This window comes from Choloepus didactylus, chromosome 6, assembly GCF_015220235.1.
Source record: "Choloepus didactylus isolate mChoDid1 chromosome 6, mChoDid1.pri, whole genome shotgun sequence".
NCBI classification, from domain to species: domain Eukaryota; kingdom Metazoa; phylum Chordata; class Mammalia; order Pilosa; family Megalonychidae; genus Choloepus; species Choloepus didactylus.
The window spans coordinates 23,860,993-23,874,999 of NC_051312.1; the positions used below are offsets into that span (position 1 = coordinate 23,860,993).

A 14,007-nucleotide genomic window follows, 5' to 3' on the forward strand; every position below is an offset into this window, starting at 1 on the left:
ATAAAAGAGTCAGAAAAATAATGAATAAGTGGAAGAATTTAACTGTGGGCAACAAGCTATGATAAAAAAGTACAAAGTTGAATAAGAGGCTGGATTTAGAACTGGAAACAACTGGAAAGATTTGAGAGGTAAAATAAAAGAAAATGTACTTAGTCAAGGCAATAGACAATGAGTATGCCAGACCAGCCAACAGCTTGTTGGCTAGTTGTTCATTGCACTATTTTTCTCTCATTATCACACAACTTCTTGGTAGGCTGAAATTTAGGTTTATTGTCTCTCTCTCTCTCTCTCTCTCTCTCTCTCTCTCTCCCTCTCTCTCTCTCTCTCTCTGTGTGTGTGTGTGTGTGCATGCATTTATTAAGGAAGAGTCTCTTAAGTGTTTAGATGATCATTCACTGAATGTTCAGAATTTTACCAGAAGAATCTTTAATGAATGGATTACCAGGATCAAGAAATGTGAACACTCACTGAAGTAAGTTATGGATAGATATTCTCTATTTTTATAACATACTATCTCTAACATTGATAGAGACTTTCAGAAAACTAAAGAAAGACATTCAGCCCAGGAAATTATGCACTTGTGCCAAATCCACAAAATTAAAGTTTATTATGTCTGAAGAGCCATGTAGTTTCTCATTATTTTCCTATTGCATCATCTTATGCCATGAGGTAAATATTTTGAATATTACAAATTGCATTTCATTCAGAAAAAATCAATACACAGATAAGTGACTACCCATTGTTAAAGGGGAAGTTCAATAATAACCTTATATTCAAGCTGCAAATGTGTTCATTGTATAAAATTCTTTCTTTTCTCCTTGCAGAATGACTATTTCTAATGGGTCCTTTCCCCAAATTGACTGAAACAATGCAGCAAAATAACAGCGTAACGGAAATCATACTGTTAGGATTGACACAGAATCCTTTGAAGCAGAAAATGGTGTTTTTATTCTTCCTAATTTTATATGTGGGAACAGTGGTGGGGAATTTGCTCATTATTGTGACCATCAAGTTCAGTCAGACACTTGGGAGCCCCATGTACTTCTTCCTATATTATTTGTCTTTTGCCGATGTCTGCTTTTCAACTTCCACAGCCCCTGGACTAATTGTGGATGCTCTCTCTGCAAAGAAAATCATAACCTACAATGAGTGCATGACATAAGTCTTTGCTCTGCATTTATTTGGCTGTATGGAGGTCTTTGTCCTAATCTTCATGGCTGTTGATCGATACGTGGCCATATGCAAGCCCTTACGTTACACAACCATCATGAGCCGGCAGGTCTGCATCATCTTGGTTATTCTTGCCTGGATAGGGTCTTTCAAACATTCTATGGCTCAGTTTGTCCTGGTTTTGAGATTGCCTTTCTGTGGACCCCATGTGATTGATCATTATTGCTGTGATTTACAGCCCTTGTTGAAACTTGCCTGCATGGACACTTATGTGATCAACCTACTCTTTGTGTCCAATAGTGGGGCCATTTGCTCAAGCAGTTTCTTGTTTCTGATAATCTCATATGCTGTCATCTTACATTCTCTGTGAAACCACAGTGCAGAAGGGAGGAAAAAAGGCTTATCAACTTGTAGCTCCCACATCATTGTAGTCGTCTTATCCTTTGGTCCATGTGCATTCATGTATACACGTCCCCCAACCACTTTCTCCACGGACAAGATAGTAGCAGTATTTTATACCATTGGAATACCCTTTTTCAACCCACTCATCTACACACTAAGGAATGCAGAAGTGAAAAATGCCATGAAAAAGTTATGGATTATTAAAATTACCTCAGAATTCAAAGGATGACTTGAGGGTTCAATTACTTAATCATATTTTGACAAAATTGGTATGTAAATCAAATATGATAGTATCTTATTATTGTGGGAAGAGCATGCAATGGTATATAAGGTTGTGGGTTGTTATTTATTTCTAGTTCACAGACAAGTTGAATGTCAAGGCAACATTTTTTTTTTTATTTTTGTAATCAGAGAAAGATGAGTGTCAGATTAATTCAGATAAATATGTGCTAAAAGTCTTTCCTCTTTACAGATTCTCAGCATCTCAAGTTGTCTGATATCTAAAATGTAAGCCTGACTCCCCTATGCACTCTAATATTGAATGCACCTGATTTTCTTTGCTTTTTCCTATGGTGTGGCCTCACCCTGGTAACTTTATGGATAGTAGTCTGATGTGTTCCTTTCCTGAGAGCTCTTTTCTGGCATTGCTGACTGTGAACTCTATTTCCTAACTCTTAATCTTCACTCTGAATTATTAACAAGAAAGATATTTACTCAATAGCAGCATTTCAAACTTGAGAGCATCCATTAATAAATTAAATATATCTTTAATTTATTTATAGCACATTTCCAATTAGGTATCCAGCTTCCTCCTGAATGCCTCTAGAGCAAGGCAACACAGTGTACCAAAACCACCCATTCCATTACATCACTAGTGTGTCTTTAAAAACTTCTGTGTTTTTGAATTAGAGATTTTTTAATGTACTTATCTGATAAACTATTTTTTTCTCATTGTTTGCATTTGTTAAGGTAACCAGAGGATTATTTATGGGATGCTTTCAATATAGTATTGCAGTGGGCCTTGAATTATTCACTATGATTTATGTATATGAGCTGCAGCAATACAATTCTGAAACTCTAAGAGTTTGGAAAGTAAAATAATGTGTATCATCAAGACTGAATATAAAGTAAAAATGCATCAGAGAAACAACATATTTTACCAGAAGGAAAGGCAGAAAGAAAGAACCTGGTTTGAAGCCAATTAATGGTATGATATTATTTTTTTAAAGATGTATTGGGTCAGTGCAATGAATGAAATTACAAAAGGCATATAAGGAATGCCCAGGACATCTGTCTCCATTTGTAGCAGGAAACTGCTTCTTCTCTCTAGTTGAGATGTCCTAATACAGGGATTGTGTAGATTCTCAAGTTAGAATTGCTAATGATATTTTGGTGCCATGAGAGGGCAGAGCAGATTAGCAGCAGCACCTTAGCTTTATCTGCCAAAAGTTATATCATGAAATTTTACATTCATTGGTTTCAATGTGCTAAATAATAACACATCTCAAGTGATGATTACAAGTTTGGATTTCATTTATAATACTGCTTCCAATCCTTTAATTGAGCAAAACTTAACAATGTCATGTCCTCCCGTGAAAAATTATTTAAAACTAAATGCAATTAAATGCCATTAGTTTTCTGTGTTCTCACTTTTTTTTTTTTTCTTCCTGTGAGATTAAGAAGTGCCATATTTTCACTGCAGTCATACATGAGGAGGCCATATATTTAGTCAAAAATGAAAATATCATGAATTCATCATAAACTAATCTACTCTTCCATACCAATAACACAAGCTTACACCCATTACACAGCTTTTCATGGCTATTTGCATTTCAGATGAATAAATGAAAGTAGAAAGTAAAGGAGAAATAAACTAAAATGTAAATGAAAAAATAAAGGTAGGATAACAGAATAAGAAGAATCTATACAGGGGAAAAAATCTCTGGAAAATTTTGCATGGTTCAAAAGTACTAATAGTCAAATTATACCCAGGAAAATGATGCAATTGTTAAAAAAAAAATCTGGGATACCATATCCATCCTGTGGACAATTTTGAAGTGAGAACACCCTCCAAAAATGATTTACCTAAAAGAGAAACTATAATTTTTAACTATCCTTTCATTTTAGGAACAAATAGTGTTTTTAATATGTGTTCAATGCTTTTTGTTTCTATGCTGTCAATGAAGATACATCATCACCTCTGTATTATTCCTTGCAAAAATGCATAACTTGAATCCAATCATAAGGAAACACGGCACAGAATCAAATTCAGTTAATCTACAAAGTTACTGGCCTACATGCTTCAGAATTATCAAGGCCATTAAAGTAAAAGACTGACTAAGGAAGATTAAAGCAGGCTAAAGAGGCTAAAGAGAAATAGCTAACTGCAATTTTTGACCTTGGGTTAGATCCTGAATAAACTAAAATAAAATAGCTGAAAAGGGCATCATTGTGACTGTCCTTGAAATTTGAATTTGAACTGGGTTGGATAATGTTATATTAAGGTAAAATTCCCTTGAGTTTTTAAAATATAATTCTACAGTGGTTATGCATGGAAGAACTTAGGGTTAAAAAGGCACAATGCCATGAATTTACCCTCAAATTGTTCAGAAAACAAGTATGTCTATATTTATAAATGGAAGAAAGGAATGAAGGAAGCAAAGAAGAAAAGAAGCATGGAAAGAAAGAAAGAATAAATTAAATAAAGAAGGAAGGAAGGAAAGAAGGAAGGAAGGGAGAAATAAGGAAAAAAGGAAGAAGAGATGGAAGAGAAAAACTAAAAAGGAAAAAAATGTAGACAATTGGTGAATCTGAGTAAAAGATGGTATGGGAGTTACTCATACTATCCTTACAATGCTTTCTGTAGGAATGACAAGAGTTAAAAAATGAAGGTAATTGTTTTAGTTTCCTGTCTGCTAAGACATATACCAACAGGGATTTATTGGCTCACAGTTTTGTGGCTAGGAGAAATCCACAATCAAGGCATCATGAAGTTGATACTTTCTCCCTGAAGACTTTGGCATTCTGGGCCTGGCTGCTGGGAACCCTGGTCCTCGGCTTTTCTGTCACATGGCAATGCACATGGCAGCCTCTGCTGGTTTCTTTCTCTTCCTGTTTCCTTTGACTTCCAGCCTCTTGCTGCTCCCTTTCACTTTCTCTCTTTGCACACATCCCTATTTGACCTTCAATAATGACTTAATGCATCATGATTGAATTGGGCCACACCTTAACTGAAGTAACTGCATCCATAATTCCTATTTACAAGGGTTCATACTCATAGGAATGGATTAAGTTTTCTGGATTACAGAGCTCCCAGTCACCACAGTGACCATATCAGGCATAAAAACTGACATGAAAAGTTATGTTCACAGAACAAAAGCTCAGTTTCTCATTTACCATGATTGAAAATATTTAGTTTGAAGTTTATACAGCATAAAGTAAACATTTTTCTATTAAGTCACCCCTTGATACCCTTAAATCCCTTACAGTTTACCATAATGTGCTATACAAATATTGTTAAAGAATACATAAAATATTTTCTATGTCAAAAATATTTTTTAAAACTGAGAAATATTCTAAATCTGCATGGATTCTTTTGAATGCTGTTGCCGATGATGAGGACATTTAATTAAAAGACTTTTGCTATGTTCCACAGGATATATTTTAATACTTTTAAAAATCTGTATATCTAAACATTATATTTCCTCTTTTTCTTTTTTCCTTTTTTTATACATATCAACTTTATGGAAATGTTCACATCAATAAATACAGAAGTTACCAGTTTTGTAAGTAGTCTCCAAGAAACCTGCCCACCCCACCCCATCCCCCACAAAAGGTTTGGGTTTTACTATAAACAAACCTGATCTAGATTTATTTTAGGTTCTGAAAGCTACAAATATATAACCTATACTTTCATAGTCCCTGGCAGGATATCTTGCTTTTTAGCAAAACCCTGATACCATTAGAAAACACATATTCTCCACCTATGCACATGGCACATGACTGTCTTTCCCCCCCCAAGGTTATTCTCATATGATATCCCTCTCTTGCTCATATTCCTACCATTGCATAAAATATGAACATTAATAGCCAATTATTTACATATAGGATCTAGCATTTTCCCAAAACATATTTTCAAAAATCTCCTAGACCTTAAAGTACATTTTGCAATGTGGGGATAAAGAAGGCAGACTGATTTTGCCATGCAATGAACTAACTAACAGTATAATAAATAGACTAATGGCCCAGAAAGATGTCCATGTCTAATCCTTGTAACCTGTGAGTGTGCTATGTTACATGAAAAGGAGAAATTGAGGTTGCTTATTGACTGACTTTAAAATACAGGGATTATCCTGGATTACCCAGGTGAACTCAATATAATCACAACAGTTCTTTAAAGTGGAAGAGCAAGGCAAAAGAGGAAGGCAGAATCGGGGAGATTTCAAGATGCTAGGATGGCTTTGGAGATGTGGGAAGGGGCTATGAACCAAGGAATGCAGGTAGCCTCTAGAAGTAGGGAAAAGCAAGGAAATGGATCTCCCCAGAGACTTCAGCAGGAACGCAGCACTTCCAGGACCATGATTTCTGCCCAGTGAGAACTTTTTTGGACTTATGACCACCAGATCTGTAAGACGATACCTTTGTGTTGTTTTAAACCACCAAGTTTCTGGTAATTTGTTACAGCAGCAGTTGGAAACTAGTACACTCACTAAATCATCTTGAATGTTTCTACTACCCTTATCACATACTGCCTCTTCACTTCTTGCCCTTTATTTTTCCCTCATTTTTCTACTATTCCCAACAGTGAGTATGAACAACATCTCATTTATGTGATGTTTCTATCATCATGTGATAAAAGAAGAAGGGGAGATGAGGGTAGGAAGGGAAAAGGAAGAAAAGCCAGAATAAGAGAAAAAGAAAGAATAGTAATAGGAAAGGGATGTAGAAAATCAAGATCAACCTTAATGATTTTCTCTCAAAAAGTAAAAGGAGGAATGAAAGCTTACATTACAATTATTCCCAAGTATAGGCTGGAGAGAAACATCTTCCTGTTTCTTTCTCCAGAAATTAGCAGAGAATCAAGAAGAAAAGCAATGAACCCCAGTAGCACTATTGAATCCATTATTTTCAAATCAAATAGAACTTTTTAAGGAGCAAAACAATGCAAATTCAACATCTAAAAATCCCCAAAACAGAGATTGTGATTTTTTACATTAGCCCAATTGTAAGATATACAGCATAAAACAATCACATAAATCACACATGCTTATTGAAATGTTTTACACTGCTGTTGAAGATCTTAATGTGAGAAATGACTGGATTTTAAATATCACAGAAAAGATAACATTTTTATTTTTTGAAATAAGTGAAAAGACAAAAGAAGATTAAAGCTAATTTTAAGTCTGTGACGTGGTTCTGGCTATGGAGGGAGACATTGGGTCAAGGCTGTCCCCAAGGTCATTATCATTTTGCATCATTCTCTTTATATAGACTTACAAGAAGTAAAGAAAATTAGATTTATCATCCAATATCCTGTGAAATGGTAGACCTCAGTATGTGGTAGATAGGACAAGGATCAATGAAGACTGATTCCTACCAGCCCCTGTGTTCGTGGAAAGAGAGATTCCCTGACACTAATTATTCACAAAGCAGTTCTCTGTACAGCATTCCTACTTTATTTTGGTCAGCTGTTCTTCAATTATCTCAGGAAGAAATATGAAATCAAAGCATAACTGAAACCCTGGAAAATACTGGTGAGCTATTTTTCTCTTAAAAACTAATTTGTCTATATAAACATTTTAGGGGAAAATAAGGAATCAATTAAAATTCTGTATTTTGAGCTGTGTAGTATATTTGTATGATACTAATCTCAGAAGTAAGGGGCAAGTAAAATTATTAAGAGGATGCTATTAAGATAATAAAGTGTATCCATTCTTGACTATGAGATAGAGTAGCATGCAAATGAATAAGGCAATGTCAATGATAAGCTTTATAATTTCAAAGGAAAGTGAGGCTGCATCAGATTTGAGAAGGTCAGAAAGGGGAGGAAGGAATCCTTTGTGTGCGACCTTGATTCAAGGAGGCAGCAGGACTCCTCTAGGACCTTATGATATGGACAATGGTGTCACAATTCAATCCACTTTACGAATACTAAGTTTCTGATCAATGAAATTCAAACAACAAAATTAACAGTTGTCAAATTGCATTGTTGAGCCTCCTTAAAATGAAGCTCTCTCAGTGGGGAATGGTATTTATTTTTTAATTCAGAAAGAAAAGCCAAAGAAGACTCAGCATGTAAAAGCAGAGGGATGTGCTCCAGCTCTAAATCTGAATTAGTACATTATCAGTATGGGTATTATTATCATTTTACATTGCATAATAGAAGAAACAGCTGTACTTCCGCCCACTCTAATTTATAGACCTGAGGACACACAACAACACAGTTTTCTCAAAGCTGGATGTTCCAGGCATAGGGTTGCTGCAAAGGGGTAGCTGAGAGCACAGAGTTCAGTAACAGCTGTGGTCACTAAATTTGACAAGGATGTTGAAGCGATGTGCCCACAAGTGGGTAAAATTCCTAATGATTATCCAAGATACTGTGTAACCATAGCCTATTGTATAATTAGAGGAATTATTTACATCTATGGCTTGATTTGAGGAAGCACCATGAAATGACCTTTAATCAAAACTATTCCATAAACTATTTCCACCCAGACACTCCAGTGAATCCTCCAAAAGTACTTGAAATACCATGACTGAATTTTCCTAGACCTATTTACATTATCTTTCAGTGATGACCTCTTCCAGAAATTTAATTCATCCAAACTGGGAGAACTAATATAAGCTAACATGAGATTAGAAGATTACATGAAGGAGTGGTGAGGTTAAAGGATAGGATTTTTCCATCTTTTTTTTAAGTCAACAGACAAATGTTTGAAATATCAAGGCAAAGTAAAGCTGGAAAGTCCTCAAACACTCACAGTTTGAAGATGGAGAAATTACCTGAGACTTCATTTCCCACCTTTCAAATCAAACAGAACTTGCTTTGTCTCCAGCAACTTTCTTTTATTGCTTTATCTTATCTTATCTCTACATCTTTATGAGAATTATATGACTATTGCAGACTGGCAAGTCATTTAATATAATTGTGTAAACCAGTCTTACAATGATAGAGATGATGGTGAAATAAAAATTCTCATTTCACACATAGGGAAACAGAAGCCCCATGAATTTAAATTATTAACCATTATAGCCCAGTTAATCAGGTTTGTATCATTTTGGTTGGTATAATTTTGGTTCTCTTTTTACTGTACTATACCACCTTCTGACAGTAAAAATCTTGAGATCAGATTGGAAAGAATAATCTGATCTCAGTTTCTTAAGTAGGAGAACGTGCAGAAGTCATTCAGTCTCAACTACATGAGTCCTCACTGACGAATGCAGTGACCAGGCCTGGCTGTGTTCAGAAGGGAAAACAAGGGCATAAGTTCTCTTTTCTTGGTCAAACAAGAGATGAACTTTTCCAGATAGAGAAGTATTACCATATCCCAAACACAAGTTTGTTTCAAAATTAGGTTGAGTGTTTTATAGAATACAAACTAAATAAAAGTCGAGGAAAAAACAGATGAGTAACTTTAATAAAAAATTTAAGGGAGGTGGGACTTTTTTAGGTGGGTGACATGGAGGATTTGTTTCATCTCTCTGGGCTTTTTTTTTGCTGATCTGAAGAAAATGAATTGCCTTTGTATGGAGACAAGATATTCAGAATATATGACTTAAAATGCTAGAGTATTTGAGCCAAGCAGCAGTAAGTACACAATTCCCATTATCAACGGCTTTGAATGTCTATATGTTCTGCATGAGAAATGATGCTGTTTGTCCTTTCATGTTTTTCTTTCAGATAATTTAATTTTCTCTTGGGAATTTGCCCTGCTGTATTAATTCCATGGAAAAAATAAACAATGCAACTGAATTCATTTTCTGGGGTCTTTCTCAGAACCCAGAGGTTGCAAAAGTTTGTTTTGTGGTGTTTACTTTCTTCTATACAGCCATTCTTCTGGGAAACCTCCTCATCATGCTGACAGTTTGCACTGGCAAACTTTTCAAGTCTCCTATGTATTTTTTTCTCAGCTATTTGTCTTTTGTGGACATTTGTTACTCCTCGGTGACAGCTCCTAAGATGATTGTTGACCTATTAGCCAAGACTAAAGTTATCTCTTATGTGGGGTGTGTGTTGCAGCTCTTTGGGGTACATTTCCTTGGTTGTACTGAGATCTTCCTTCTTGTCCTAATGGCCTATGATCATTACGTGGCCATCTGTAAAACCCTACAATATATGACCATCATGGACCAGAACAGATGCAATAACATGTTGTTGGGGATCTGGATAGGTGGGTTCATACACTCCATTATCCCAGTGGCTCTGGTGGTCCAGCTACCCTTTTGTGGACCCAATGAGATTGATCACTACTTTTGTGATGTCCATCCTCTGCTGAAAGTTGCCTGCAGAGACACATATGTTATTGGTATGGTTGTGACAGCCAACAGTGGGACCATCGCTCTGGGGAGCTTTATTACCTTGCTAATCTCCTATACTGTCATCCTGGTGTCCCTGAGGAAGCAGTCAGCAGTGGGCAGGCACAAAGCTCTGTCTACCTGTGGCTCCCACATTGCTGTGGTCATCATCTTTTTTGGTCCCTGCACTTTCACGTACATGCGCCCTGATACTACCTTTTCAGGGGATAAGATGGTGGCTCTCTTTTACACCATTATCACCCCCATGTTAAATCCCCTGATTTATACATTGAGAAATGCAGAAGTAAAGAATGCAATGAAGAAACTGTGGGACAGGAAAGTTTTTTTGAGAGGCTAGTAGCAAAAATTTGAACTAATGATGCATTAAGCTTTATGATGTTAAATTTTCTCAGCTTTGGTTAACTTATCCGCACAATGAAGACAATAATACAAACCTTGCAGAGATTTGGTGAGGATAAATTAAATAGCACATTTTACAGGAATAAGGTAGTGCTTCTGCTTACTGTAATGTAATATATATATTCTTTATCCAGCTGTACCTATTATTATAAAGTGACTGTTCTAGTTTACTAGTCTGCCAGAAGCAGACACTATAAAATGGGTTGTTATTAACAATGGGAATTTATTAGCTTACAAGCTTATGGTTTGGAGGCTGAGAAAAATGTCCAAATCAAAGCATTATCAGCCAATGTTTTCTCACTGGAAACCAGCCTCCGGCAATCCTGGACTCCCCTGCAGCTGCAAGGCACCTGGAGGCATCTGCCGGTCTCGCCCTTCTCTTCCAAGCCCCATTGCTTTCAGCTTCTTGCTTCTATGGATTTCTCTCTCTTTGTCTGAATTTCATTCTCTTACAAAGGACCCCAAAAAGAGGATTAAGACCCATTGGATGTGGTGGGTCACATCTTAAATTAATAGCAATAGCTCCTACTTACAATGGATCCACACCCACAGGAATGGATTAACTTCAATAACACACTTTTCTGCAGTACATACAGCTCCAAACCATCACAGTGACTAACAGGAACAATTGAAGAAGCTGAATTAAAAACAGTTAGCTGTGAGGAATAGGTGACTGTGACTCAGATGAAAGGGGCAAATACAATTTAAAGGAATCCATGGTTGAGAAGCCATATTTCCTCCAATATTCTAAAACAAACAACTTTAATGAACACAATGAACAAGTTTTCATTGCTTTCTTGACTTACCTAATCAGAATTTCCAACTGTGAATTCCATAGAGATGCATTTTGGAAATAGAAAAATATGTTTTTTCATTTGAAGTGATACTTGCCTCAGTGATATGTTTCTTCTTCACCATGAGACACAACCTGGGCTTTTTTTTTTTTTTTTCCTGTAACAGGTGAACATTTCACTGAAGACCCCTCCACCATTGTTCCATTGCCTCTTCTACTAATCAGATTATCCAATTACTGTATACATGTTATGCTTGTGGCATGTGTGCATATGTGTGTGCATGCACGTGTCTGTGTATGTGTGTGTAAATATTACTCAAGTTAAGGGTTTCACAGAGTTAAGGCTTACTAAATGCTTGCTGATGTTGCTAAGCAGCAGGAAAGCTCAAAAGCAGCAAGAAATCTAGTTTAAAATGTATAATTAAGAAATCAAGGTCCTTTGCCCTGTGATTATATAAATCCCTGGTTATTGTCCCCAACAGTGGGGTCTAAGGGCCTCCATTTCTTCCATTTTCAAATGAAGACTAGATTTGTGCTTGCCCAGTAATTTGAATGATCTTGGGAGATTTTTGAAAGATAATCTAGTACAAGGGATTCTGATTCAGAAGGCTGGGGTTGAGAAGCATAGAAAAATTGGTATTTTTTAAGAGCTTCTTTGGTGATATTTATGAAGCCAGGGGTCAGTGCTCAGGAAACTTGAATTTGGAAACACTGGAACTAGATATTTGACATTCTTAGAGCTTAAGAAGACTATAAGAGCATTACTTTGGTTTTACACTCCCATTTGCTCTTCCTACCAACAAAAAGAGAGCTAAAATTGACTGATTTAGAAAACAAACAAATATGCATTATTTATGGGATAATTTTTCCACAATACTCTTTCCGATTTTCCTTAGCACTAAGTGTTTGAATGTAGTGGAATATCAGTGATATGGCAGGTCTGAGGACCCTAAGAAGGTAAAGGCTGATGTATTCATGACACTCTAAAGCTGGGAAGGAAAGCATGTGAATTAGTCCCCAAGTTTCCAACACTTTATAAACATTTCTATTCATAAAAGTTCCTGAGCTAATCCTCATCAGAAGAGCTTGGAGAGTCTCCTCTTGGAGCTTTGGCAGCAGATGACCAAAAAAGATGAGAACTCAGACTCTCCCCAGTTTCACTGGGGCACATCTTGTCAACATCCACAATTTATTCCGTAACTATCTGATTATTACATTGACTGCCAGCTTTTTAGCTTCCTAATTTCGCTGTCACAAGATGGAGGATGTGGATTTGTGAAGCAGGTACCTTCCTTGATGAAAATAAATGTCACTACTTCTCATTTTCCAGATGAAGAAATGTATTTCATATTGCAAAACAATGAAAATATGTCTCCCTGATCATCTAACTAGTGGTTATAAGCCTGGCCTCTGGTACATTATACATTTTAAAGACATTTCCATGGAATGCTCTATTGCATGTGCAAAGATAGCTTTCCTATTTCTCCATCTGTCATCCCTTTTATTTATTTAAACATACCTAGGAGATTAAAACATTTCTCACACATCAGGGTCTCCAGAAATTAACTATTTTTTGCAGTTCATGAGTGAGCATGCTTCTTTTTGCCACTATTCTGGTATGCCCGGTTCTTGCTTGGCGATGGTCTTTGAATACAATATGGCATACAAAGAATAAGATAAAACTTTTTTGAGGAACAATAATGAGAGTTACCTGGAGTACACCTGAATCCAAGCTGAAGGCTCTGATTAAGCTCAGCCATGCCCAAGCTGGATCAGGTGAACCCCAACTAATCCACAGATACGTGGGCAAGAATTAAAGACTTTTGAATAAGTTGTGAGTTCTGGAATGTCTTGTTACACAGCTTATTGAACTGAATGATCCAAAAATGGCATGGTCAAATTGTGGAGGTGGGGTTTTTGAAGCATCTTGAATTTATAAAACCTCCCATTTATGTAGTGTGAGGTAGTTTTCAAGGAGCAGTGAAAAAAGTCAAGCTGGAGAGAACAGATACAAGGGACAGCACATAATTTTATTTTATACATAAAGGCCAAATTCTAAATATCTAAGTGTGCAGCCAGCCTCCCTTCCACTTTTTCTTCCATGGCTAACATACAGAAAAAGATTGATGTAATATTAGCCATGCCTGGGTAGATTCCTTTCAACCCTCCTTTGCTGATAAGTTCTAGGAAGAACGTTAGTAATGATAAACACAGCCATGTTCAAAAGGACTCCTGAAAGACTTGTCTCCTTATCAGAAAAACCAAATAGGGAATTTTTCATAATCAGCTAATTTAATTCATTATTGGACTATGTGGCCTACATATTCATCAACAACATGCTTCTTAAAATAAACACCAAAATTAAACACTTGCCCATCTAGCTTTAGACATCTCCATTGATCTTTACCTTCATAAAGTAGATAATCCTGCCAAGAGTTAATTACCAGGAGACCAATAGCAAAACCAGACTCTGTTTCAGAGACTGAGAGATTTCAGATAGAGTTGAGAGGTCATTCTGGAGGTTATTCTTATGTCTTATATAGATATCCCTTTTAGTTTTTAGTGTATTGGAATAGCTAGAAGGAAACATCTGAAATTGTTGAACTGCAACCAGTTGCCTTGATTCTTGAAAATGATTGTATAACTATGTGGGTTACATGGTGTGACTGTGTGATTGTGAAACACTTGTGGCTCATACTCCCTTTATC

The 14,007-nt window shown here is 36.3% G+C and overlaps 1 protein-coding gene and 1 pseudogene across 1 annotated transcript; both read left to right on the plus strand.

Moving 5' to 3' along the window:
• The first annotated feature begins 868 nt into the window (after positions 1-868).
• LOC119537839 lies at positions 869-1,801 on the plus strand (annotated as a pseudogene).
• Positions 1,802-9,517: 7,716 nt separating this feature from the next.
• On the plus strand, positions 9,518-10,444 carry LOC119536724 (olfactory receptor 4S2-like). The gene has a single exon (XM_037839515.1). The coding sequence runs from the start codon at positions 9,518-9,520 to the stop codon at positions 10,442-10,444; it is 927 nt and encodes a 308-aa protein (XP_037695443.1).
• Positions 10,445-14,007: the final 3,563 nt, after the last annotated feature.